Source organism: Pipistrellus hanaki (assembly GCF_964339955.1).
Source record: "Pipistrellus hanaki genome assembly, chromosome: 2".
In the NCBI taxonomy this organism is placed as follows: Eukaryota; Metazoa; Chordata; class Mammalia; order Chiroptera; family Vespertilionidae; genus Pipistrellus; species Pipistrellus hanaki.
This window is the reverse complement of record NC_140504.1, coordinates 132,655,633-132,683,348: the sequence shown is the minus strand read 5'-3', so window position 1 is coordinate 132,683,348 and position 27,716 is coordinate 132,655,633. Positions and strand designations below refer to the sequence as shown.

The 27,716-nt window shown below is 44.2% G+C and overlaps 1 protein-coding gene across 7 annotated transcripts in view; it reads right to left on the bottom strand.

Moving 5' to 3' along the window:
- ABCA4 (ATP binding cassette subfamily A member 4) overlaps positions 1-27,716 on the bottom strand; it is a 138,373-nt gene that overhangs the window by 81,783 nt on the left and 28,874 nt on the right. For all 7 annotated transcript variants that reach the window (XR_014794060.1, XR_014794061.1, XR_014794062.1 and 4 more), the window contains 6 exons: positions 27,040-27,156; positions 26,177-26,371; positions 8,565-8,770; positions 7,773-7,949; positions 5,576-5,798; positions 1,415-1,636 (listed from right to left, as the gene is read on the bottom strand). Coding sequence is in view for 3 of the 7 variants with exons in the window: in XM_084873368.1 (XP_084729494.1) it covers positions 1,415-1,636; positions 5,576-5,798; positions 7,773-7,949; positions 8,565-8,770; positions 26,177-26,371; positions 27,040-27,156 (1,140 nt within the window). In the remaining 4 variants the exon portion in view is untranslated. The remainder of the gene's footprint in view (positions 1-1,414; positions 1,637-5,575; positions 5,799-7,772; positions 7,950-8,564; positions 8,771-26,176; positions 26,372-27,039; positions 27,157-27,716) is intronic.

Sequence of the window (27,716 nt, the reverse complement as noted above, 5' to 3'; positions counted from 1 at the left end):
CTCATGACCTTCTGAGCTCTGTCAGAGCCCAGAGATGTCTCAGATAACATTGACTATCTCACCTTTTCCCATCTCCAAAATAGAGACCTTTTTTTTTTTTTTTTTTTTTTTTTTTTAGGTTCTCTGTTGAGATTACTAGTCAAAGTGAATAGGTACTGTGCAGAGAAGGATGCCTTAAGAGGAAAGCTCCCCAGCCACATCCTCACGTGGCCCCTGACCTGACAGAAAGCACATAGGCACAGGCAGAGGGATGAGCTATTCCCATTTCCTCTCCTCGAGGCCTACCCATAGTTTGGAGGACCTGAGGTTGGGTTCAGAATGTTTCTCTGAAAAAAGAAGGGGTTCTTTAGCTATATGTTCATATAAATAACTTTTAAAATCTCAGCCCAGCCCTAAGCCACACAGTTGTCAGAATTATAGCTTTCTGGTGGATCCATACACCCAAGAATCTAGCTGTGGTCTCAAAATACTGATTTTCTAACCAGTATATTAAGATTGTCTAGCTCTACCCCCAGGAAGAGTCCAAAGGATTTCTTGCTACTAGCCCATTGTGATTATTTTAGAAATTGGGTGCTATAAATACAGCAATTAGTTTCCTATTTAACACAAAAAATAAAAGGCAGATGCCCTGGCAGCTCTGGAGCCAAATAAGGTTGAATTGTGAGAACAACTTAGATTCCAGATCTTTCCCCAACGAGAAGCGGGAGGTAGCCCTTCCCAGCTATACCACACAGAGAACTGTGGACAGGGAGATTTTGGGGGGAAATTGCACCCCACAGGGCCCAGAAGTTCTTTAGCCTGGTTAAGGAGAAGGGAAATAGCCTATTTGAAAATGATTAAAGGAAAAACAATGGTGGTGGGAAATCATGAACTAAGAGGTCTCTTGGGCAATCAGAAGTCCATTTTCTGAAGAATTTTCCTGGCAAGAGAGCCTGACTCTGGGCCGACTTATTTCTGCATCCCTTTCTGCATGCAGTGGTGGAGTATGATAAAGACACTTGGGGACCTGCTCCAGTTGAAATTCTTTTGGCAAAATATAAAACTTTTCATTCATGGAACTATCTTTCTGGACAGAACAGTCAGGGAGCAAGCTCCCTTTCTTCTGAATCTTGTCAAAGGCCAGGAGAAGAAACCTGAGTGAAATGGGCCTGGCTGTTTTCCCCTTGTAGCCACACAAAGGACCTACGAGCTGAACTGGTTTTCAATTACTTCCCAGGGCAGACTAATCAAGCAGGTTTGGTGGGGAGGAACTGTCAGGTTACTCCTATACCCCGGGTGTCCTTAAACCTTACTACATCCCTTTGAGCCAAAAGGCAAAGTGGATCCCTTCAAAAGGTGGGTCAATCCACTTGGATTGCTATAGACCCATCCGGGGAATTGTATCACATGCCGGGGGTGAGCATTGGTCCCTCACCATAGCCATCTTCAGCTTGGCTGTCATTCGGTCTTGCCAGGCGAAGCAGAGGATGTGAGGCAGGTAGAGGGTGAAGTAGAGGACACCACTGCAGGCTGCGGCCAGGCTGGCCCTGGAGAAGAAGGTGCTGAGCAGGAAGCACTGCATGATCGTGGCAGTGGCGAAAGACAGCAGGAACAGGAAGAGGATGAACGGGTCGCTGTAATGCAGGATCCTTCCATGCTGAAACCAAAGAGGCCACTTGAGTGAGTAACTTCTATCCAGATCCAGGGGTGACCGTCCCTCTCAAGGGATGACCTCAACCAGTGAACCCAGGAACTTCAGAAGCTTTTTGCCCCAGAGAGATCTCTTCTACCAGCCTGTTGTTGGTGCCTAAATTTCCACATTTAAAACTCAACTAATTGAATTCCTTAAATTCTATGAATGCCATTTCCATAGGAGGGTAACACATTAGCAGTACCAACTAATTACTATGTGTTAATTAAGCGAATTCTCGGTGAGATTTGAGCAGAGGAGAATGATTTGCATAGGGTTCTTGGGCCATCAACAGCTCTGGGGTATACTTAGCAGATGAGGAACAAAAAAAGGAGATGGAATTATCCGAGAAACTCATTTTACAGCATATAAAGGCAGCAATGGGTTCATGCTAAAAATTAAATAAAAAGAGGGAAATGGGAGACCATTCAATAAGTTTTTACATTTTGCCTGGGACCTGGCCTACTGAGTAAATCATTTGTACTTGTATTCTGAGATTTGACACTCACATAGGTGAAAATATCAGTAATTAATCCATATCACTTGAAAGTAGATTAATACATACCATCCATAATTATACACATTCATTTCATAGAATCTGTGAGTAATACTTAGTATCTTCACATTAATTAATGATTTAATCATTTCAGCTATATAAAGAATTTTTCCAACATAGACTGATGAACAAGAACAGACCCGGAAACAAGGAAGCATAGATCAGACTGTCAGAGCTCAGAGGGAAGGGAAGGAAGAGTGGGGATAAGAGGGAGAGATCAACCAAAGGACTTGTGTGCATGCATATGAGCCTAGCCAATGGACACAGACACCAGGAGAGTGGGGGCATCCGTGGGGATGGGATGGGAATGGGGGTATGGGACAAATATGTGATACCTTAATCAATAAAGAAATAAAGAGAGATTATTCTAAAAAAAAAAAAAAAGAATAGATCCAAACTAGATATTTTTAATAAATGAACTGCTGCCAGTTACATTATAGAATAAATTGAAATGATAAAATGAATTAGGGATTCTTGGTTCTTCTTTCCTATGGCATCCTATGAGGATTTTTTACCCTTTGTGCATAACACCAAATATATATATGGCTTTGTCCTTTGAAACATAAAGATACAAATAAGGTTCATCTCTTGAACTGGTTCTGAATCATTGGTAGTGGTGCCCTGCAGCACTGGGTTCCTCTCAGGGGAAAAGAGAATCCAATTAGCAAGATTTGTCATGGGCATTTGAGAGTTGAGTAGAACAAATGTGCTACTTATCTGCTGTTGCTACTCTTTCTCTTCCATTCATGCTCTCATGCCAGCTGGGCTTTGGTAGAACAGATTTTTAAAACTAGAATAAAACAAATGGCAAAGAGAGGTGGAAGAAAGCCGTGCTTAATTATAACTAAACTTTAAGGAAATCTAAATAAAAGTCAAGATTAAGACTCAGAGCTTATGATTTTGTGTCAAAGAGGTCTCCACGTCACCCTGGAAAGCTCACTCCTTTCCCTTAATCTCCTTAATCACACACCGTGCAATAAAAGCAGGTCCCCAGCTAAACCTGTGGCTTTTGGCTGGAAGACTTTTAAGATGGTTGTTGCTATTCTCAGAGGAATGAAATCCATTTCTTATATCAGCTCAAAGCAAAGTCCTATAAACTTCTAGGACTTTATAATTTCTCATGGATTGAAGGCAGAGATGAAATCCACTTGACCAATTCAATAAGCATTGGCTTTGGTTTCTGTAAGAACCACTTTTTTTTTTCTTCTCTCTAAATAGCTTGAATAACAAGCGAACCCTCCCATTGTACCAGCTCCCAGCTTCTTTCCTGCATGGCTGAGGTGGGAAGGAAGGACAAGGGAAAGATGGGAGTGTCGTTAAAAGGAAAATCCTATTTTGCTGTAGAAAGCTCTGTTTCCATCATTAGTAGAAGAACAATATTCTGGTTCCCACAAGGCGGAAGCTTTTTGTATAAGCAGCTCATGGTGAACATTCTTTACCTCACATCCTCGAAGCTTTGAAGTCCTAGAGCTCATTCTTAGAAGGAAGATTTCAATGTCACCAGCAACAAGTCTCATGCTCATTGCATGATGTCATGCAGGTTTATACATTTTGTGTAAGTCAGATGCTTATGCATTTGACTCCTTTAGTTCTGAGGACACAAATGTCTTGGTAGTGGGGAAAGTAGCATACTGAAGGAACAAGGGACATCTAGAGAAAGACAAGGTGCTCAGCTTTCACATTCTGTGGGTCAAAATGACCTCTAAACCAGGATTAGTTTTTTGTTGCTGTTAATCCTCACCTAAGGATCTTTTTCCATTTATTTATTTATTTTTTAAAATATATTTTATTGATATTTTACAGAGAAGAGGAAGGGAGAGAGATAGAGAGCTAGAAACATCGATGAGAGAGAAACATTGACCAGTTGCCTCTTGCACACCCCCTACCGGGGATGTGCCTGCAACCAATGTACATGCCCTTGACTGGAATCAAACCCGGGACCTTTCAGTCTGCAGACCGATGCTCTACCACTGAGCCAAACCAGTTTCGGCCATTTATTTTTTATTTTTTATTTTTTAGAGAGAGTGCAAGAGAGCAGGAAAGACAGAGAGAAACATCGATATGAGAGAAACACATCGATTGGTTACCTCCTGCATGTGCCCTAACCAGGGCCTGACCGAGGGAGGAACCTGAAACCAAGATACATGCCCTTCACCGGAATTAAACCCAGAACCCTTTGGTCTGCAGACTGATGCTCTATCCACTGAGCCAAACTGGCTAGAGTAGCATTGGTTTTGATAGTGCTCTAATTCATTGGACTTGAGTACAACACTAAAATCAAAATCCCTCAGACCTATTACATTTTACTGCATAAGGAAGGGATAGGATTTAATTTACATGTATATGTATCGGTTGGACAGGATATATAATGGAACATTCCTGATCCAGGTAGACGCCAGGTATGGTCCAGCATGGATTGCATACACTTAGCCAGAGTCTGTGGGTCAATACACATTGCCTAGTGGAAAGGGTCACTGAATATGATGATGGCAAAGAGTCAGAATGAGCTTGGTGACATCATATCAGGTGCTTGCAAAGCCTGAGCTCTAAAACTTTTATCAAATCTCACCAAATAAATACCAAAAACTACCTAAATTTATGTCCTTATCACTCTGGAAGAACTAAAAATGAAGAATAATAGCTTGAAATAATATAAAATAATATGAGGTAATTGTGAAATATTGAAATAGTGTTTTATTCCCAAGTCTGGCTTGTGAAGGAAGGAACTGCAAATTTGCAGAGGATGGACCTGAGCATGCTGTCGGAGGCTATAGAGCCTCAATCTCTGAGGAAAGGATAGGCTCCAAATTCCATCCTTCGAAACAGAGGTCTTGAAGATTCTGCAGTCAGCAGGATGTTCTGTGGTCAAACCATGAATGGTCAGACCATGAAGGTAATTAAACGGTACAGGTCCCCTCTCCTAATACACTGAAAAGGCTCTCCACATTCCCAACCCAGCTGGTGGTTGGGACTGTAATCCCAAGATAATATTCTTTATATGAAATTCTTCTGTGTTTAAAAGGAGATAACCCTTTACACATAAAATAACCCTGAAATGGGCTCTGCTAATAGCAGCTTCTACAGATAATACACGGAAAGGGGCTAGATAATCTAAGTAGACTGTGGCCCTCTGGGTGGCAAGTAGGAGCAGGGAAGATATTATGACACAGTGGTTTCTTAGGTGAGGCTTTGTCTCTCTTTCTTCCACCTTGGCTGAAATGGCTAGGCAGTTGCATGTCATACACTTCTTGGTGGCCAGTGACTAACCTAGGCACAATTTCATTAACAGGTGTAAATGTGGGAGAAATAAAACTTTTCAGGATTTTCTGGGCCTTTTCTATCTGGCTTACCATGATGAATACTGTCAGGAGGAAGATGCTCATTGACATGACAGAGAAGCTATCCAGGAACCAGGTGCACCAAATTACTGTGTTGGAGACACCCTGATTTTTCAAGGTCTCCTTCAGTCTCAGCTCCTTCTCCAAGACGATGCTCTTTACAGTCATGGAAACGGAATAGATCCAGGCCAGCACCATGAAGATAGGGAAACAGCGGTTCAGGATGATCATAAAACTGAAGCAAGAGGAGAGAAGCAGAATAGTAGAATTCCCTGTAGCTGGTAGAGGTAAAGTAGATGTTTGTTGAATGAATGTGTTAAGACCAAAGCCCTGGTATAGGAAAGGCAGGAAAATCTCCAATGGGCTTAAATCTTTAATATATTGCACTTTTCCCCAAAAGATTACTTTTTATTTAGAGCAGGATGGTAGCTTTTTGGTTGGCCCAGATGAATGCTCTATAAGTAAAATGTGTAAATAAAATTGTACGATATATGTTACACAGTATATACCTACTTGTAAGATCTTGAAGGAAAGTACTGCAAGCTTGCTGATGTGGCATGTGACTGGAGTAGACAGATATATATCAGCTGACATGGAAGCCCAAGAATATGGACCACAAATAAAGAGAACTGGTGAGATCAATACTTGAACTCCCAATGGGGTAGCACTATCTACCCTGGAGGATCAAACCCCAATTATGCAGGAAGATGCACAAAATAACTAATCAGAGTGGCCCTTTCAGAGGGCCACCCACAAATCAATCAGTGATCCAATAGCCACTGACTCCACCAGCCATGTACCTGTGGAGTAAATCTGTGGTTATCTGTTCCAGCAAGCAGGGTAGATTTGACCATCTAGAATTACTTTATTGTGAACTTTATACCTGTTTTCCCTGTGCTTGATATGCTAGCAAATCCCTTGGAATTATTATCTATTGAAAACTATTGAGTGTCACAGGAAGGGCCCAATTATAGCATGGGAGGATTTCATTCAAGATGGCCCTAGAGAGAGAATTATAAGCTCATAAATCCTGCACTTCTGGGACCTACCACCAGAGGGCTCTCACACACTGAATGGCCAGAATCCTTATTGTTTCCTCATTGTCTCCTCACTGTCTACCCCACTACTTTGCCAGTCACTCCTATTCTGATCCTAAAAGTGGAACTTGGGCTTTTGCCCCTGGCTTCATTTTCCCTCTCTGTCTAATGATGCAACCCAAACTGATACAGAATGGTCACTGTTATCTCTGGAGTCTTCTGTAGAGTCAGTCAAGGAAAGAGAATGGATTGTTCTAGGATGTTGAAAGAGGGTTTCCTGTGCCCATACTGGGTTGTATTTCATTGTCTTGCCAGCTGGCAATTCTACTCTTCCTTTCTTCAGGCTGTGCCTGTTTCTCTCCGCCACAGACACACATGAACACTGTGGTGAACATCCCCGTTTGTTTCTAGGAGTTGAATCCCTAAGCCAAATGTACATCTCTGCCTCTGTCCTGGGAGCATTTCTGTCCCCATCCACAATGGTAAATGAGCCCTCCCAGCCCCCTCTGCCTCTCTGTCCCCCTCTTTACCATCCCCCAAATGCATGTTCAGAAAACACTAGGTTACTTGCTTTGCTTGTTACTGGCCAACAAATGTACAGGCCTGGGAATGGGGGTGGGCAGGCAGGGAGGACCTGAGCTCATCCAACACATTCCTCCACCTTTTCACTAAGCATGCATCACGGGAATGTTAATGAGGGAGGGAGCTGCATTATTCTGAGGCTCCTAGGAACCAGACCTACTTGCAATGCAGAGTCCTCATTTGTTGATTTGGCAATCATTGGGCAAACACTGACCAGAACCCTTCCACATACCAAACATACTATGTAGTAGAAATTTTAAAAGCCTTTATCCCCTCCCCCAACCTCACTCACTTGATTTAATTTTCACCTTCCCTTTTCCACCCATAAATGAAAGCAATTACAAGTCATGTTGTAGCTAATAGTCATAACTGAGTTTCTCCCTGCCACTTCAGTTGCCCATCTGGCCCTGCCTGGAGCCAGCCTGGGAGAAGCAGACTCAGACTCCTCAGTCAGAGCTCCATTCTCTCCAAGCTGGCCCTAGTCCCCAGGTTTCTCTACAAAGAGATCAAAAACTGTGGAGCACCCCCCCCCCACCCCCCAAGCAAACTGATTAGCTCATCGCCAACGGGATTTGGAGCCTCCCACTCACGAGTCATCCACGAAGCATGGGTATGGCATCTGCTGGAGGTAAATCCCAACAGGAACCTCAGCCTGGGCCTGACTCCTTGTGACCCCCTGTTCAATCATGTCCTGCAGATAGGCAAACCCTCCCCAGATGTATCGAAAATCTTCCACGGGATCAGCTCTGGGACCAGGATCCCAATACCTAAGAAAAAAAACAAAAAAACAAAAAAACAGAGGGAGGGGTGAAGGATGGGAAAGGGATTAGACACCTCACAAGCACAAGGTGACTCGGAACCCACTCTGGAAACCTTTCCCCAATCAAGTTATCCAATTCTGATTTCTAGCTACAATTTAAATCTCAGTTATGACTATTAGCCACAGCGTGACTTGTAATTGCTTTCATTCAAGGACTCTACTTGGAGCTTTATAAGATTTCCTATTTTCTCTCAGTTAACTGTATGAATTTAGAGACTGAATTCAGTTTCAATCCCTCACTCTGTACCAAATGTAATTTCTCAGTGACTCTGAAGAAATGCCATTTGCAGAATCTTCATATGAAGGTAATTCACTACCTAGAGGTTTCTATCTCCAAGTTGCACAAAGGCCTGTCAGGGAAAAGTGCGGAGTTGAGGGTATGAAGAGAGGGTATCTGAGCTCTCCTGGCCCCACCAACTGGTTAGTTTAGTTCTTTGATACCAAAGTGTTCCTCTGCTTTCCAAGTGACTCTTCTGTCCTAGGAGGAGATGGATGGCCCCTCTCCTTGCCTCTTATATCCTTGGGGATGCCCAGGGCCTTCTGAGATTGCCTGAAATCTCACCTGTCTTTGATCTTATTGGTTTTCTCCACCACATCTATGTCCATCCGGATCTTGTACTTCACGTGGGGTGGTAGGGAGCTGGTCCAGGGATACATGTCAGGGAACACCACACCAGCCCAGAACCTGTTTTCCTCCAGCAGAGACAGGGCTCGTTGTGTGAGCTGGATCTCATCTTTGTAGCTTTCAAATTTGTCCAGGACTAAGCACTACAGATAATCACAAAGGTTGGGAGAGTTTAAGGAACACCAACGGCAAAGATTCAATTGCAATAAGGGGCAAAGGATAAGGGCTGTTGCCCCAGGGGGTGGGTCAAATGCAAAGGGATCTATAAACTTACTGTTTGCTTAACTCTGGAGTCTGGTGTTAATTTTTCAATGTGACTAGATTTGGGGGTGAAAGCAGGCTAGGAAATGCTGACTTGCTTTAAATCCTGCAGATTTTGCCAGGTCTGTACAACCCGGCTGTCCAAGGCTGTCCAAATATGCAAGTTGTCAAAATGACAATACCCACAGCTCTCACTCCCCAGCATGGGAGTCAAGGGAGTGGGGTCACATTCAATACAGGCTGCTTTGAAGATCAGAAAGCCTGCCGATAAAAGAGTTTTAAAGACAGAAACAGTGAACCTTCCTGCCTCTCTGCAAACACGCAAGGAAGGCCAGCTGAGGGAAGAACAAGGAGGGTCTGAATGAGTTAGTCAGAGAACCATTTCCAATCACAGTATTATGACAGGTTATGCCAGTAAAGGAGGAATTTCCTGATATATCTTTTTTCTCCCCCAGAACAGAAAAAAATAAAAATAAAAATCACCACCTACAGAAGAGCAAAACTAAGAATTTCACTTAATTAGAGATTGTTTATAAAATATTATTTGGTACTTGGATCTGCTTCTTCCTTGACCTCTTGTTCCTATAATACACTAAGGTTGTTGTGTTGATGTTTCTTTCTTAGAATGTAACTCACAAGAGGTCAGATGGCCTTATCTTGATTAATTTGTTCACCAGCTACTTACTGAGATCCTGCAGGGTGCCAGAGCCTGCTTGGCTCCAGGGATACAAGGAGGAAAGATAAAATCTCTTCTCAAAGGAAACTCAAGACCTAAGGAGCAAGAGGGTTGGAGTAAACCGACAATCACAATGCAGAATGATGGGGTTCTAATGAAGCGAGCCCAGGTAGTCCGGGAGCCCAGTGGAGGGATGTAGCTAAGTTTACCTGGTGGACTCCTGGAGGGCTGCCTGGAGAAAGAGACTCCTGAGTAGGATGAAGAGGATCAGGAATTAGCCAACAGGAGGAACACAAGAGAAAGGTCAACTCAAGCACAGTAAACAGCATGTGGGGTCTGGACATTTGCAGGAATAGAGCAGTGGCTCCCATCCTTGGCTATGCTCTAGAGCCACTGGGGAGCTTTAAAAAGATGCCCACTGCCAAAACGGGTTTAGCTCAATGGATAGAGCGTCGGTCTGTGGACTGAAATGTCCCAGGTTTGATTCTGGTCAAGGGCATGTACCTTGGTTGCGGGCACATCCCCAGTAGGGGTTGTGCAAGAGGCAGCTGATCGATGACTCTCATCGATGTTTCTAACTCTCTATCTCTCTCCCTTCCTCTTTGTACAAAATCAATAAAATATATTTAAATAAATAAATAAGTAAATAAAAGCTGACGTAGAAAAAATAAAATAAAAAAAATAAAAAGATGCTCACGATCAGGCCCCACTCCAAACAATGGAATTAGATTCTCAAGAGGTAGGGCTGAGTATCAAACACTTACCCAAGTAGTTCCAATGCGCATTGAATTACGTAGGCAAACAGAGATGAATGGTGAGAGATGAGCACTAGGAAGGTGGGTGGGGACCAGATGGGTTACTCTGCTAGACTCTCTCGTGAGACCAACTAATGGAGGGGTTTCCTGGGACATGAGGTTCTCTGAGCTAAAACCGGGCGTGTTCTGGACAATCCCTTTATAAAAGCCCTGAGGAGTCACTGTTAGGTTTTAATAAGGGGCATGACATATGGGATCAGATCGTGTTTCCAAAAGATCACTGGTGGGGCAAAGGGGGAAGCAGGAAGAGTGGTCAGAAGGCTGTTGACGTCAGTCAGGCTTAAAGGAACAAGTTCACTCTCACAGGACCTGAGTTACTTGGAATGCTTATTTTATGAAGAGAAACTGAACCTGGGAGGGTTGCCAGAGGTCAGACAGCTAGAACGTGGCAGCCCTGGGCTCCCTCCCCACTCTCCAACACAGGCCCAGACGTCTTCTTCCCCGCGCCCCACCCCACCCCCACCCCCGACCAGAAGCCATGGGTATTACTGGGTCCACAGGCCCTCCACGTGCTCACAGCTATCTTGTGAAGTAGGAAACCAGTTATTATTTGTCCTCCCTTTGCAGCTCAGGAAACTTAGGCTCAAAGAGGCTGAGTCACCTCCCCAAAAGGGTAGAATGGGTGGCAAACTCCAGTGCAGTTGCTCCCGCCATTACCAGGAGAAATGAAGAAGTGAGAAAGGTGGACTGATTGTAAAGGCCTGATCAGAGACCCAAGTTCCAGCCGCACTGGTAAGAAGCAGGCAAGACCAAGTCATTCACCAAAACCACTCACTGCTGAATCCCATCCAGGGTGAACCAGAACTCTTCACTGAGGAGCTGAATTTGAGCAAGGTTTTGCAGTCCAACCCTCCTTGGGCCTTCTGAGCTAAATGTCATGCCCCAGACTCCGCATCCTGGGAGCGGGGTCCCTGCAATGTTCTCAGTCTTTGAGATAAAAAGAAAGAAAACAAAGGAAGCTTTCCTTTCCCAGCTGATATAGGAAGGAGAAATATGGTACCTGAAAAAATCTAGAGAGCTAAGGCTTAGGGACACCAGAATAAGAAGATAGTTATTTTACCATGAAGTGTAGGCACATATCACTGGGTTAAGGGAAATGGAAATTTTTTTCAGTCAGTTATTCTTTGGCAAACAGGCATTGCCCAGCCTAACACTGCCCAGTCCTTAAGTGATATGAGGACGTAAGTGTCTCATGACATCAAAGGTCCTCAGTAAATGTTCATTTCTTTTTCTAGATAGAAATAATGTGGGCTTGCACCACAGTCCCAGACCAGATCACACTCCCCGTGCTGCTGTGGGACAGAGAGCTGGCAGTCTCCTGCTCAGGCAAACAGGTATCAAAGTGAACTGCTAGAGAATACTTTTTTATTTAAAAAAAAAAAAAAAAATTAAGTTTCTTTTAGAGAGAACTTGACATTCTACAAAAGTGAATAATAAAATAGTCTCAGTTTTTAAGTCAATTTGGTGAGTTTAGGGCTGTATAAATAAAATTTTAAAATCACAATTAGAGTGAATTTGCAAATAAATTTCTAAAATAAAAACAAGGTAATTATTTTGGGAGATGAACTTTGTAGTTTCTTTTAGCTGTGGCATATTGTTGTCTCCCCCCTCGCCCCCCCGCCCCCCCCCCCCCACACACACACACGATGTTCTACCAATTCACTCACAGCCTTACAGGATATTTGGAGAGAAGGAGCTGTAGAAATATTGTGGTCTGATGTCCTTGCTTTACCTGTGAGGAAAGTGGCATCAGAGGGGCAAGGGGCAAAGGGCCTTGCCCAAGGTCAGTATAGGTCAGAAGCAGAATCCGAATCCATGTAGTCAAGTGTGGAGCTTGAGGGTGGCGCTATTCCCCACACCTTACTCCAAGAGTAAGCCACACTCCAACCACAAAGACGGGGTAACATAATGCCTGAAATGGAAGATCTTTTGCCCTACAAGAGCACTGTCCAGTTGAACTTTCTGGAATAGGGAAGTTCAATCCCAATCCATATGGCAGCCAGTAACCCCATTTGGCCTTTGAGCATTTGATATGTGGCTAGTGCATCCAAGGCACTGAATTTTCACTTTAATTAATTTAAATTTAAAAAGCCACACATGGCACTGGCTAGAGGACAGGTCAGCACAGCTCCAGATACAGTGAGTTCCTTGAGATCCGGGCCACATTTGCTCATCATGGTCTCCGTAATAGCATTTTCTCATGAAAGGGACTCAGTAAGTATTTACTAAATTGAATTGAACTTAGAAGTCCTGAATGCTGTGAAAAAATATAGCTTTACTACCGTGTGTTTTGAACCTGATCCAGTACACCCCAAATTCATATGATTCACTAGGAAAAAAAAACAGGGAAAAGGAAATTTTTGCTATGATGTTGATGAGAGCTCAAATCCCATTAAAGCAAAACAAAAAACAAACAAACAAACAAACAAAAAATGTATTTTCATATGTGACTTTCCGAACCGGCTAGTCCATTCCCTTTGAAGTCCCCTTTCATGTCTTAAAGAGAAATTTATATGGGAACAAGCGGCTGATGTTTTTGGTGACATTGTTGAGCCCTGTAGTGACGTGGGCCCATCCTGGCTGTTTTATCAGGCAGCTTATTCAGTCGAGTTTCCTGCTGTGTGCCCCTAGATTGCTACCCTGATACTCTCTGGAAAAACAAAACTTAAAAGGTTTGCAAACACTCATTTCTACCCTGAAACATCTGACCCGGTTTCAAAGTTGGAGTAATCGTCATCTTGGAAAGTGCTGTGTAGTGTTTAAGAGACAAAGGCCTCGAAGGCCATCCCCATTCTGTCGGTTCCCACCTGTGTGGCCTGTTTCCCTCTTTCTGGAACTGAGATATGTCCTATCTCAAATCTGTGTTCTGCCCTGACCAGTTTGGCTCAGTGGATAGAGCGTCGGCCTGTGGACTCAAGGGTCCCAGGTTCGATTCTGGTCAAGGGCATGTACCTTGGTTGTGGGCACATCTCTAGTAGGTAGTGTACAGGAGTACAGGAGACAGCTGATTGATGTTTCTCATCGATGTTTCCAACTCTCTATCCCTCTCCTTTTCTCTCTGTAAAAAAATCAATAAAAAATATATATTTTTAAATCTGTGTTCTGAGGGTCACATGATGGTGTTTGGAAGGGCCAGCCGGTGCTTCCTGGAAGAGTAAAAGCTGAGGCTTATGGGAGGTTCACCATTAGCTCCAAACTGGCCCAAGGCTTGGCTTGTATTAGTCCTTGGGAGCCACACAACCACCATGGGAAGCCCGTTACAGTTTTTACTCCAGACTCACCTATCTCCCCTATGAGGCCCAGGGAGCCGCAGTGAATGTCCTCTGGATAGAGCCTAGTTCGCCACATGGTTAACCACATAGTTAAACTGTCTCAATACAAGCCATTTTTATTACTGTTTTTGTAAAATACCCCGAAAGTCAACAGAGTGCAGTGGCTTTTAAGCCTCTGCCAGGTTACCTTTCATTCATGACAGCTACTTGCCAGGGGAGGAAGACAGTTATTTTCTTTCAATAATATGCCTGGGAACACAACCCATCCTGAACTGACCCACAGCCTCTCATCTGGTGAGAACAATGCTGTGGACAGAAACCAAAGCCCCATGCCCCTCCTGAGCAATGGAGGAGGGGGGATATGCGCAACCCAATGACGCGCTGCTCACTGGCCATTAGGTAAAAGTCAGACAATTCTACCCAGAGAAGGTCTGATAGCTAATCCAAAGTCATCCTAACCAAATCTTCCTGAGGTCAAGGCCAAGCAATTGTGGAAAGTGCTTTGGACATTAATCAGAAGTCTCTGGGTTGTCCTCTGAGATATAATGCATGATACCATTAAAATCTTATGTGGAGGCCACCTCCTCATTCCTATTGGTACTTGCTCTGATCCTGGAAGTTAAAATCTTGGCTAATGAGCCTGCCTATTCAGTGAGTATGTTCATGAATATACTGGGGATGCAAAAATGAATGACAAAACCTTTAGCCAAGGTCATTGATTTTGACATACATATTTGGTCTGGTCTGATTAGGTTGTAAGTTGAAACATAATACGTTCTAATATGGTTGAGGCCATGGAGTCTATCTGTAAACACTATTTGGTTCTTCACAAAAAGAAACTGTGCCATCATGGATGTTAGGAAAGATTGGAGATAGAATAAGAACTGGCAGGTGTAAGAAGCACAGTATAAAGATTGCTCTACCACTAGGAAAAGAAATTAAAGGCATTGTCAGTGAATAAAGAGATAGTGCCTTACGGCCTTGGAGGCAGATTCTGAGCAAAATTTGCAATCAGAGTTCAGCATCCCAAAGAGAATCCTATAATGCCCTACAACAGCCAAAGGCAGTCAACGTAGAAAAGGGGTTTCCTTGTCCCCTTCAATTCTGAACAGCGTTAGCAAAACCCACCGCCATTTGAAGTCCTCGCAAGTCCTGCAATTCCTGGCCGGCTGTTTTGCTGATCGACACCAGGAAGCAGAGTTCATCCTGGTGGAAGAGGCTGGAGCTCCAGGGCAGGCAGCTGTGCTCGAGACCTCTTGAGGATGCGGTCATTTGTTTGTACAGCTAAACCAAACACCGTCTTGGGAGAAGAAGCCGCGGTAGCAGCAGGCTTCTCTTTTCAACTGTGACCTCTCCGACTCTCATTCAAACACATTAAGTAATAGGTAAATTAAGTTATCTATTAAGTGGGAAATGTTGTCTAGTGGAAGCAAAGAAAGAAAGAAAATCTTTTTGTTTGAACTTGATAATCAAAGGAGACTGACACCCTGTGGTGGCATATTTTGACTAATACACTCCGGACCTGTGGGGTGAGTCTTCAGGAATAAAGGAGGCACTGCACCACCTCTTAGAGATTTTGGTTCTATCATCCTATCTCTTACATCTTTCACTTCCGGGCTCAGGCTGAGCACTAAGCGGCGGATGGATGCCAGTAGAGGCCCAAAGTGGTCCTGCTGGTTTTAATGTAGGCACCTGGGGTTCCTTTTGAAAATGCCAGTGGATGTGGGCAAACATCCCGGAATGAATTTCCTAGCAGATCTAGACTATAACCCTTAAGATCCATTTCCCAATTCAATGGAAAAAGCCACCGGATAAAATGGTTCCGGGTTGTGAATTGGTTGGGATGGTGAGGTAGAGGCCCAAGGCAGGGCAATAAATTTTTCCAACACGTGGGCCAGGAGAACAGACATCTGAAGTGTCAACCTCAAAGAGTGAGGAAATACACCACTGACTGGAAAACAAAGGAACAGGAAATGCACAGTTGTTAAAAATGTCTGTTTCTAAAATAAATAAGTACAACAATGAAACAAATAAAAAAAGCCAAGTTGGAGCACAGAGCCTCACGGGGGCGAGGTGGGGGGGGGGGGGTGCGAAGCAACCAGGTAACGCTTGCTATTTAGCCAGGTCCAAGGGAAAACAATAAAGAACCTGGTTGACAACTGTTGGGTACTTGAGCTCTCAAAGCTTAATCATTCCAACAATCTGGGAGGTAGGTGTTACTATATTAAAAATATTTAATAATCCCCAGAGTTGGACACTCACCAATCTGAGCATATCCTGGCTCACCCACCTGGGCGAACACACCCGGAACTGCAGCCCCAGTGTTACCCGCATTTTCCAAGCGGTGGGACAGTAATGTTACCCAGACTCAGGCAGCCCACGCATACGTGCTAGAGATGATGTCCTGTCACAACAGGATGAAGCTGCTCACAAGCCAGGCCGGCTGACCTTTCTAGTCCCATCTCTGGACACTACTGTTGCTCCCCATGCTCACCCACTCCCATGATGCACAGCCACACTCTACCCAGACTACCTGCTTCTTACTTGTCTTGCAGGTTCATTCATACCTCTACACTTTGCAAAAGCTCTTCCTTCTGCCTGGAGGAAGGCTCAGTGTTAAATGTACTTTCAATTTTTACTTGACACTTATGGATGTCTACTTTATGCTACTGCAGCTCCATTAAGGTAAATTGGGAAGTCCAAAGATAAATAGGAACCTCAAGGGGTTCAGGTTTATGGGGGTGGGGGTATGAATAAATCATTATCAAGGGCTCCAGTGAAGGGGGAATGGCGCACAGATGGCCTGGGACACAGGAGCCAAGTCCTGAAGGGGATCATGGGTTGAGACAGGAAGGGGTCAGCCAGTCAGCACGCTGGCCATCCCATATAGTGTGGTAAAGTCATGAAGGGGCTAGGCCGGATGGACTTCACCTTTACAACAGTGTGGGGCCACTGAGGAGTATTAGGCAAGAACACTCTGACAAGGCTATGGTTTTAGAAAGATCTCGCTGGAGGCAATGTGGGAACTAAATGGAAGGAGCAAGAGACTGGAGGCCCCTAGACCAGCTAGGAGGATGGCACAGGCCTCTGTAAACAGGGGCCCTATGTGGAGAGGAGGGAAGGAGGAATTTCAGAGATACTTTGGAGGAAGAACTGACAATCCTTTGAGGATCTGTGACATTTTGAATTTGTGCAACCTGTTTCTATGCCATCAAATAGAGTTATTGTCCTAGCCACCCTTTGAGATAACCTGCTATAGCATCATCCAATAACATGCTTATCTCTCCCCAGAGAATGTGAGCTTCTGGGGCTCAGGGATTGTATTCCGATGGAGGCAGTTCAGTACATGCAGATATGGGAATGACTGAATGAACTCAAGTCTTTTTGGTTTTCTACTATAAATCTAGTTATTTTCAAGCAGAAAAGACCCAACCAGAATAGTGTCTATCATCCTCAATATTATAAAATAATCAGTGCCTTCATCTGACTCATTATATAATTGATCCAAACAATTATTACTAAGCCCTCTATTAATGTACCCTTCATAATATAACAGAAAGAGCATTCTCATTAGAACCAGACAGGTCTGGATTAGAATTCTGGATCCCACTTATCTGCTGTGTTACGTTAGATATGTGAGTTTTTAATTCTATTAAATGACAACAGTCGTGCCTGCTGGGCAGGTTAGGCGTGGTGCATGAGAGGACATGTAAAAGTGCCCCACATAGTGGCTGGCTTATATCAGGCTGCAGTACAAGTCCATTCCCTCCACCCCTAATTATAGTCTCCCCTCCCCTCACCTGGGCTTTCCTTCCTCAGCCCAGTTCTATGTTTTTGAGAGACTGATGAAGCCTAAAATAAGGTCATTGCATTTGAGTTGCCTATGATCCAGTTCATGGCTCTTGAAATAATATTGCTCTCATGGTATGGACTTTTACACCCTTCCTACCTCTCCTCCAGCTTCTCCCTAGCTTCCCAATGCACATTTTGGAGTCAAAGAATCAACAGAAGAAAGCAATAGAACAGATATTCTGCAAAAATCTATACATTTGACTCCAAAATACATGACATAACCAATAGCTTTATCTTCCTAACCCTAATTTTTTCTTAGGCTAGCTTAAAAAATACACTCCTGAGCATATTCTGATTGGGTGGTGGTGGCATGTGGCTAAGAGCATGCAAGGCACAGAGAAGTAGTCCAAAAAAACCCTGCTACTGATAATTCATCAACAAGGTAATCACCGTGTAGGGAATAAAGAGTTATACACATACTAGAGGCCCAGTGCACAAAATTCGTGCATGGGGCCGGGGGGCATATCCCTCAGCCCAGCCTGCACCCTCTTCAATCTGAGACCCCTTGGGGGATGTCCGACTGCCCATTTAGGCCCAATCCCAGTGGGACTGTTGGCTCCCAACTGCTCACCTGCCTGCCTGATTGCCCCCTAACTACTCTCCTGCCAGCCTGATCAATGCCTAACTGCTTCCCTGCTGGCCCAATCGCCCCCAACTGTCCTCCCCTGCCCAGTTGGATTTGGTGTAAATGGATGGTTGGACATTCTTCTCACAATCCAGAACTACTGGCTCCCAACTGACCTTCCCTACAGGCCTGGTTCTCCCAACTGCCCTCCCCTGCAGGCCTGCCCCCCCGCAACTGCCTTCCCCTGAAGGCCTGGTTCCCCCAACTACCCTCCTCTGCTGGCCCAGTCACTCCTAACTGCCCTCTTGGCTTGCCTGATTGCCCACAACTGCCCTCCTCTGCAGGCCTGACTCCCCCCCGCCCAACTTCCCTCTACTGCTGGCCTGGTCATCCCTAACTGCCCTCCCTGCTGGCCTGATCACCCACAACAACCCTCCCCTGAAGGCCTGGGTCCCCCCCTAACATCCTCTCCTATAGGCCTTGTCTCCCCCAACTACCCTCCCCTGCAGGCCTGGTTCCCCCCAACTGCCCTACCTGCAGGCTTGACCCTCCCCCCCCCCCCCCCCGCAACTGCCCTCCCTTGCTGGCCTGGTCACACCTAACTGCCCTCTTGGCTTGCCTGATTGCCTACAACTGCCCTCCCCTGCAGGCTTGGTCCCCCCCAACTGCCCTCCCTTGCTGGCCTGGTCTCCCCCAACTGCCCTCCCTTGCTGGCCTGGTCTCCCCCAACTGCCCTCCTCTACTGGCCGGTCCCCTCTAACTTCCCACTACTGCCCTCCCTTGCAGGTCATCTTGTGGCAACCATCTTGCGTCCACATGGGAGCAGCCATCTTTGACCACATGGGGGCAGCCATCTTGCATCTGGGTGTGATGGTCAATTTGCATATCACTCTTTTATTAGATAGGATATTGATTGTGTTGACAACAGAGGAAAAAGTGCTTAATGAATAAATGTTGTTTTTTAAGACTTTGGGAAGGGGAGTTTTGACTGGTTAAAGTACAGTTTTATGCCTTGATCAGATATATTTCCACATTATAGTTTGGTTGGATTCAAATTCCTGATATGAAATTCAAGATCTGAAATTCAAATATACTATGAAATTATAATAACACTGTGAACTCTAAATAGTATTCCACATGTGCCAGGCTTAACTTTTCCCTACCCAAAGAGATCAAAGACAAGGCTCTGTGTATTCATTTTAACTAAAGGGTAATTAGAGGAATACATTATTAATTTTTTTAATTATGCTTTTCTCTAGAAGAAAAATATATGTGAATGAGACATATAAATATGACTGTAAAAGTGTACACATGGTAGTTTAAGAAATTTGCCTATATGAAGGTACACCTGTCTTCGGTTTCCTTAGGATGATCAGAAGGCCTGCCAAAATAAATATCTACATGCTGAAGAGATGAGGCTCCCAAAGTGTCACCATCAACCCTTTCCCTAATCCAATACCCACCTGCTGACCAGGAGATGTGCCTTCATTAATTTCTTGTTTCCCCCACTGTTGGTGGGGCATCGGGGGAAATACAAAGCAAGGTTATAGGATGAATGGGGTTGTAGAAACCCCTTATTGAGGTGCTTCAAGGACAAGAAATGCTCTGGAGCCACTGGACCATCATCCACAGAAATGCCAGAACGGTGTCCATAGCCATCCTGCTGGGCTTGCAGGGATAGTCTGACATTCCTGATCCCAAGCCAATTCACTAAGGTTAATATGAAGAATAGCTTCACAGTCCCTGGCTAATGTTTACACAAAGTTTGGAATCTGAGAAAAAGGAACATTCCTTACTTGGTCTGCGGTTCAGGGGTAGACATTCATGTGGTTCATAGTAAAAGCTGCCATGCATCAAACTTTTCTCCTATGTGCCCAGCCCTCTCCCATTTCACCCTCCCAGCACCTGGAAAGAGTGATATCCCCACCCAACCTACCATGAGGAACTTGAGGACAGAGAGCTCACACTCACGCCTAACTAATCAACGGCATCAGTGTGCCCAGTGCACTCCCCTCATTTTGTCAGCAACAACCCTAGAAGGCCCATTGTGTTGCTCCCTGGACTTTACAGATAAGAGAATTAAGTCTTAGAAGGTAAAGTGACTTCCTTAGAGTGACTCAACTCATAAAAAGCAGAGATCCAGGCCCATTTGTCCTCACTGGGTGGGTGGGAAGTTTGCACAAGCAGTGGCCTGATGTCGCAAGCAAGTGAGCTAGCAAGGTGGTTCCTGGGGAACAGAACACACTCCAGGCCACTCAGTACACTGTCTAGTAACTAAGACCACACTCCAAGCAGAAAAGAAGGGAATTTAGCCTTTTTATTACTTGTAGAGAAAAACCTATTGAATCACTCCTTTTCCCATAATGTCAAAAGGCTTAAAGGTCTTTGCTCTTGGTTATTCGAGCTTCTATTGTTCATTGTCACACCTGAGTGCATTTTGACCTCGTTTCATTTTAAAATTTGTGATTTTTTTCTCTTAATTTTCCTCAGGGGATATTTTTTTTTTTTTTTTTTAATAGGTAGGGCAGCAGAGGCTGGCCCAGGAACTTCTCAAAGCTCTTTATCACAAGTTGTATTGCTGAACAAGAAAGCCCAGTCAAGCTGCAAACAGTCTGTGAAGTGCACACTCGCTGTCCTGTCCTGGAGAGACCCCTAGAGCCATCAGGGGTGGAAGGGAGGCATTTCATACCCTGCCTGCCACTGAGCAGAATGAGAGCTGGGGCGTTCCTAGGCTCATCAAGACTTCCCAAAACACAAGAACAACAGCAGAAAAATACAAGACCAATCACAATGCTTGGTTTCTTCCTCACTGCACATATCCCCTCCTACTTTCTCCTTGCAGCTTATCCCCCACCCACCTTGCTTTCCTCCTTCCTCACCCCACCAGCAGGAAGATAAAAAACCTCATCATAATCAGCCGCTAAACTTCTGCAACCATCCAACCCTTTTTAGGACCCCCTGGGGGAAGCCACTGACCTGTGGCCACCTGGCCTTTGCCTGGGAGCACTTCAATAGGCTAATGGGATTGCAAAGCCCTCAGGAAGTGTTGGAGGTTGAGGCTGCATGTAATTATCAGCTTTGTGACCCCTAGAGGAGGATCAGGGATGGCTTCATAGCTGGGAGCCAACTATGATTTTACTAATGCCACTTTCCTCCTCCAGTATCTTTTTTGTTTGTACTTTGTTTAAAAGTTAATATTTACTAAGATCTTATTATATGCCAGGAACTATTCCAAGTGCTTGGCATGAATTCACTCAATCATCATAAAAAGCCTATTAGATAAGAACTACTAATATTTCCATTAAATAAATAAATAAATAAATAAATAAATAAATAGCACCCAAGGTTATTCTTGCCTTCAGACAAGTTGGGAATAACTTTGCAATGACCTGAAGTTTGCTGCTGTGTAATGGGCCTCTTCTGAAAAGCTACTTAGGGAGCCTGTGTTGCCTCTTCCATGGTTCTAGGGAAGGTCCCACACTCTGGGGAAATTCTGGTGGCACCAGGGGCAGCAGGGAGTCCTCAAGAGCACTGTGGTGACAGATAGACCTAGGTCTTTTCTCACTAGTTATCCTCAGGAACTAGGAGTCTGAGGAAAGGGGCCTGCTCTTGGGTGCCTTCACCTTAAGTTCCTCTCTTAATGCTCAGAGCACCCATCTTCTACCTTCTAATGATTCTAGATAACATGAGGCCCAGACCTGACCCTCACCTGGCTCATTGGCAGGTGTGATAAGCCCTTAGATGGAGAGGTTCCCTGGGAATTTGAGGTCGAGAATTCAAAAAATACCTAGAATGTGCTCCCTGACCCTGAGTATCTCCAACCTTGCCATTCAGCCAGAGATGGACACGTTAGCAGGTAACTCAACTCTAACATGGATAGGGTCTAAGAGAAGTGTGAAGAGAAGGCCAGTGAAGCACAGAGGAGTGAATGGCTAAACTTTAGTGGAAGCAGAGGTGACATCTGAGAGTTGAATCTTAAAGAATGAATGAATAGAAGTTTAACAGACGGGGAAGGAAAAGTCATTTCAGGCTTTTCTGCTTTATGTTGTTGTTTTTTTTAAGGACCTTCCCCCTACCGCCTCCCCCCCCCCCCTTCCCACCCCCACACACACTTTACAGTAATCCTGCTCAGTCTATGAGATTCATATGAATCTTTCCCTTTTCCAGTGGTGGGCATATGACCCAGAACCCCATCACAATACACAACTCCCCAAAGGACTCAAGGACAGGTAGAGTAGCCAGGCCAATCAGAGAACTGTCTAGAAGTAATGCTTACACTCTGCTGGGAGAGCCACTCCCACTTCCTGCAGAATTTTTGGTGTAAAGATGACCACAGAGAGCTGTAAACTGCTGACATGTTACCAAATAAAGAGGTTCTGGCCAAGATCAAAGAAGACAGAAGCAAGCAGCAATATGAGATGAAAGGGCATGAGGGTTTCATACAGTTTCTAAATCCCCTGAACTTCCAAGTTATGTCAACCAATAATTCTATTTCCTTCTCTTTCTAATTCTCATTCTCTTTCTCTCTCTCTCTCTCTCTCTCTCTCTCTCTCTCTCTCTCTCTCTCTCAAAAGCAAAATGATTCTAATTAATAAATGGGCAGAGAAACAGCATTTGCAAAGGGAGGAATCTGAAGAGGTCAGGATATGCCTGACAGTGGTGAAAAGGCCAGAGCAGAGCCAAAAGGTGTGTGAGTGAGTAGTTGCTGGGAAGATGGACTGGGCAGGTTTGGAAAGACTTTTGTTCCCTGGGGACAGAGTCATTAGGATTTTAAGTGTGAAAATGATGCTAGCAGATGTGTATTTGGAATGTAGATTTGGTGTCAGTGGACAAATGCCTGAGCCAAAAGAGACTGGATCTTGGAGTCCAGGAGGAAGTAATCAGAACAGGCTGATGGACAGATGACAAGGCCTCTGGTACTCAGAGACCCTGGAAAGCAAGAGGTGGAGTTAAAAGATATTTAGAAAATAGAGTAGACAAAGCTCAGTGTAATGCTGTGATTTGTAATAAGAAAGAGATATTTGGTTTTTGTTCCTGTTTCTTGAACAGAGCTTCTAAAACCCTTAAAACTTTTTATGTGATTAGCATGAAAAAGGTGACTTTGTTATATTAATGGTGACTTTAGGAAAGGACCTAAAAAATGGGGGCTGGCTGCCAGAAGAATCACCCTCCTTTTCACAAGACCCCCACTATTTGGGGGCAGGGGAGCTGGAGATTGAATTCAATCACCAAAGCCCAGTGATTTAATTCATCATGCCTATGTAATACACTCCATAAAAATCCAAAAGGATGTGGTTCAAGGAGCTTCCAGGCAGGATAGATAGCTGACAGGGCAGTCGGAAGGGAAGGGTGGGGAGGGGAGTTTACCTCACCCACTGAACAAAGAAGTCAGCAGTCTTGGGACTTGCCAAGATAAAATCACCAGAGAGTCTCATAAATTCTGGGAAAAGCCACAATAATGTAAAAGGGGGACCTTGAAGTCTATTATGCTACCCAAGATATCCAACAGAGAAAAAAAGTATAAAACCCTCAAATCCCCACCAGTTGAGGTGCTCAGATTAGCTGAGTTACCTGATTGTGCTTTTTACCAAGTGTACTCTTAACCTACTTGCTTGCTTTGCTTCAAAACTGCTTTCTGTCATGTGATCTGAATTCTTTCTGACGAGCAATGACAAGAACCAAGGAATGGAGAACCGCCCTCTGATTTGGGCGATTCTCCAGTAACATTCCCATATATTTTGCATCTCTCCTGTCTGGCTGTCCCTGAGGTGTATCCTTTAATAATAAACCAGTAACCTAGAAAGTTCACCTGAATTCTTAAGCTTCTTAAGCAAATTAATCAAACCCATGAAGGGGCTCATGAAAACCTCTAATCTATAGCCAGTCGAACAACCTGGATTTGTGATTGGTGTTTGAAGTTGAAGGTTGGGCAGAGTTATGGGACTGAATCCTTCATCTGTGGGTGTGATACAATCTTCAGGTAGATAATATCAGAACTGGGTTAAATTGTAGGATGTACAGTTGATATTTGAGAATTGCTTAGTGGTGTAGGAAAAAATACCCATGCTTTGGGATTAGGTGCAGGATTATCCTTGGAACTGGACATGATAGAGGCAGTAGAGGGGTCAGAAGAATAGGCTGTGAATTCAGGTGCACCAAGATCTGTGTCTTGTCTAACAGCTGTAGGATGCTTATTTGAGCACAATAAAACTCAGCTCCTGCATCTGTAAAATGTGACAATAATGGTACACACTTCATGGAGTAATTGTGAGATTAAATGAGCTAATATATGTGTGGACTTGAGAAGAAAGGTTCATTTGGTGTGAATCCTGAGGAGGAAATTATCTGCTGAAGTGGATTCCCCATAGTCAACTGAGGACAAAATTTTATAAGTAATAGTGTCACCATTGTAACTAGCTAGTTGCTAATAATAGGAAAGGAACAAAACGGAGGTCAGATTTATAAGCATTATAACCAGGAAGCTGCAATTTTATACTTCCCAGCGAACCACCAGTTCATTCCCTGCAAATCACCGGGGAAAGGATCAGCAAAGGAGGAATGGATGCATTTGCAGTGAAGTTGGGGTGATGCAGGGAAGGTGCCTGCCAGTTTAACCCAGGACAAAGATAATGGGCCAGAGGAGGCAGTGCACTGTAAGCATGCAAAATATTAGAAGGTTAAAATCCCCGGACAAAGGAATTATCTCTGGTTCCTCTCTCATTCCCCTAATTTTGCTCCTACTTCCTTGCATTTGCCCATGTTCCTAAAAGCCACATGGCCCATAGTCATGTGTACCCCACAAACAATGGGCTAATGGACTACAGCTGGGAACACAAGCTAAGCTAGCCTGATGCTGAAATGGACTATGCAAATATGGAACAGACTCTTTGAGCAGTGCTTTAATCCTAGCTCTGTTATGGTCACAGCTATACTTCTCCGTGGGACAGAGGAAGAGAAAATCTTGAAAACCCAGGGATTTATTTCCACAGAAATAAAGTCATCTTCAATATCTCATCCTCCTGTGCAAGTCTCAGAAAGCTCTTTTTCTCATGATATCTCTGGAAGCCAACTTCCCCCAGCAGCAGGTAAGGACATGGAGAACTTGCCACTGATAACAATAGAGCCTGGCAGGGGCTTCTCACATATACTCTATAGACTGGGAAGGACATCATACTGAATTCTCAGCTTCCCATACTATGCCCTGCTCTTTAAGACATCTAAGTCAACTATTATAAGGAAGTTTCTGGTTTCATCTTTCTACCAATGGACTAAAACCTGTGCTGTCCAATCAAAACTGCTTCATAATGACCAATCAGGGCACACAATGCTGAACTGTGTGACTCAGGCCAATTTACATAAAAGGGACCTAATTGGGAACTTTTACTGGACAAGACAGCCTCCCCTGTGTCTCCACCGAACACAATTTAGACTGCTACCTGATCTACGTTTCCTGGGTTGCAACTCTTTTTACCCAAATAAATGCTTTTTAAAAATTCTTTATTACAATCTAGAATTAATTTTGGTTTACATATGTAAAAGCAATGAACCTAGACCTTGGTACAAAGTAACACTCAGTAAGTCATAGCTGTTTTAGGGAATGGGAAAAGAATGATAAGGAAGGAGGACACTAAAATCTCTAGCTTGAGAATTTGGAAAAATGCTGAGGACAGTAATCAGCACAGGAGAACATAAATTTATTTTGGGACATGCTGACTCTAATGAGCCAGCAATGCCTAGGGTGAGAGTGTCCAGCAAGCAGTGGGACCTCAGACTTGAGGTTTGGTAGACACTTTCCAGTGACGGTCACTGAAGCAATGGCAGACAGGAGAGGGTTGAGGACAGATATAGACACTCAGGGGCTGCAAGGAAGGAGGAGTCAGGGAGCCGTTGAGGCAGAGGATGTGAAGAGGGAACTGCTTTAAGTGTGGATAAGCTGTTAGAGAACAGGTCTCATCTCTGTTTGGGGGCTTTGGGGGTTCTTATTTCTTTTGGGGAAAATGAGATCTGAAACCCAAGACCACTTGACTTGCTGAGATATCTCTGGGCTCATCCACAGAGCTGTCATTAAGAGGCCCAGTGTGACTCTTAGGTGACTTACTGCCCCTTACCTCCAGGTATTGATTAGCCAGGTATAGGGCACGATCAGTGATGTTAAATATGTCTCTCCAGTCGAAGTTGGCCATGTCATCAGCTCGATTCTCTCGTGGACCCTTGTAGAGGAAGCTCAGCACAGGTTCAGCAGTAATTTCTTCACCAAACTGCCTCTTCAAAAAGCCTTTCACTGTTGGGTTTGCCAGGGTGTCCTTGAGAAGAAGCAATACAGTCACTGCATTTAGAAAAGTCCATAGGATCTTTTGGTCTTGTTTTTGGGCCATTTCCAATTTTTAATGAATAGGAATAGAGACTCTAAGGCTCCCTTAAAAACTAGTGGGTTTTCTTCCATCATAAGGCATACCTATCTATATCCCATTTCCCCCAGATACACAAGTCTCTATACTATAGGGGGTGTGTGTATGTTGGGCTGGGGGCAGAGGGGCAAGGGAAATATTATATAGGAAATTTTCTTTTTCTTATGAAACTTTTTATTCTCTTAATTATCCTTGCTGTATTGAACCTTTGTCTCCTTGCTCTGCAAAACTGGATATCAGAACCATCTTCGCAGTTATAGAGCTGGCTTTTGATTCTGAGGCCCTCAAATGAATTTATAAAAATGAAAAACCTCAGGAAGCCACTGGTCTTGTGGCAATATTTACATTTGCCCAGAATTGAAGAAATATATTTCCACCCAAAGTAAGTGACTCCACTTGGTGACAGCTTCTAGGACTAGTTCTTTTGGGCCCTGCTTGTTTTTTTGTTTGTTTGTTTGGTTTTTTTAAAAATCAAACTCCAATAGTGATTAACCCTTTACTGAGAAAAGGAAACAGGTGGAACTTTCTCAGCCCTTCTTCTCCCTTCCCCCTGTCATCCATACCCTGATCATGGTCATCTGTGTGCTCTTGTCAAAGAAGTACCAGATCTGGGGCCCCACTTCTTCCCAGGCTTTGGCCAACTTCCTAATGCGCTCCAGCTCTTCAAAAGTCGAGTTGGCCTAAAACCAGACAGAGATGGGCAGAGACAAGGACAGAGAGAGGAAAAAAGTGAGAGAGAACCTTTGGTTATACCTTTCCTGCTTGTGTCACCAACCCTCAATGTTTGTGACACAAGCAGGAAAGATATAACCAAAGGCTTTTCAAGGGCATGTCTTAATTTTCTCAGTCTACTGATATTTTCCAGCACAATCTGCTATTTCCCAGCTTCCCAGTCTGACAGAATCTAATTTCTTGATATCCCAGAGGTACATGTAATGTTGATGATGTTATTATCTCCGAACCTAACTAAAGCTAGATTTGGACTCCCTGTGAGCAATTGCTCTTCCTCCCTGTCTTTATTTCAGGTAGCCAGGATTCAGAAAATTAGGGATATAGTTCAGGCACTGGGAAAGAGAAATTCATTGTAGTTAGGACAAAGAGAGGAGGGCCCAGGCAGGGGTTCTGGCATAAAACATTTTGGTGATGGGAGGTGGGCAGGACTCAAGAGTCTACTTAGCAAAAAACAAACAGAAGCCTCACTACCAGAAGAGCATAGTATATCTCTCTTCTTCTTCCTCTC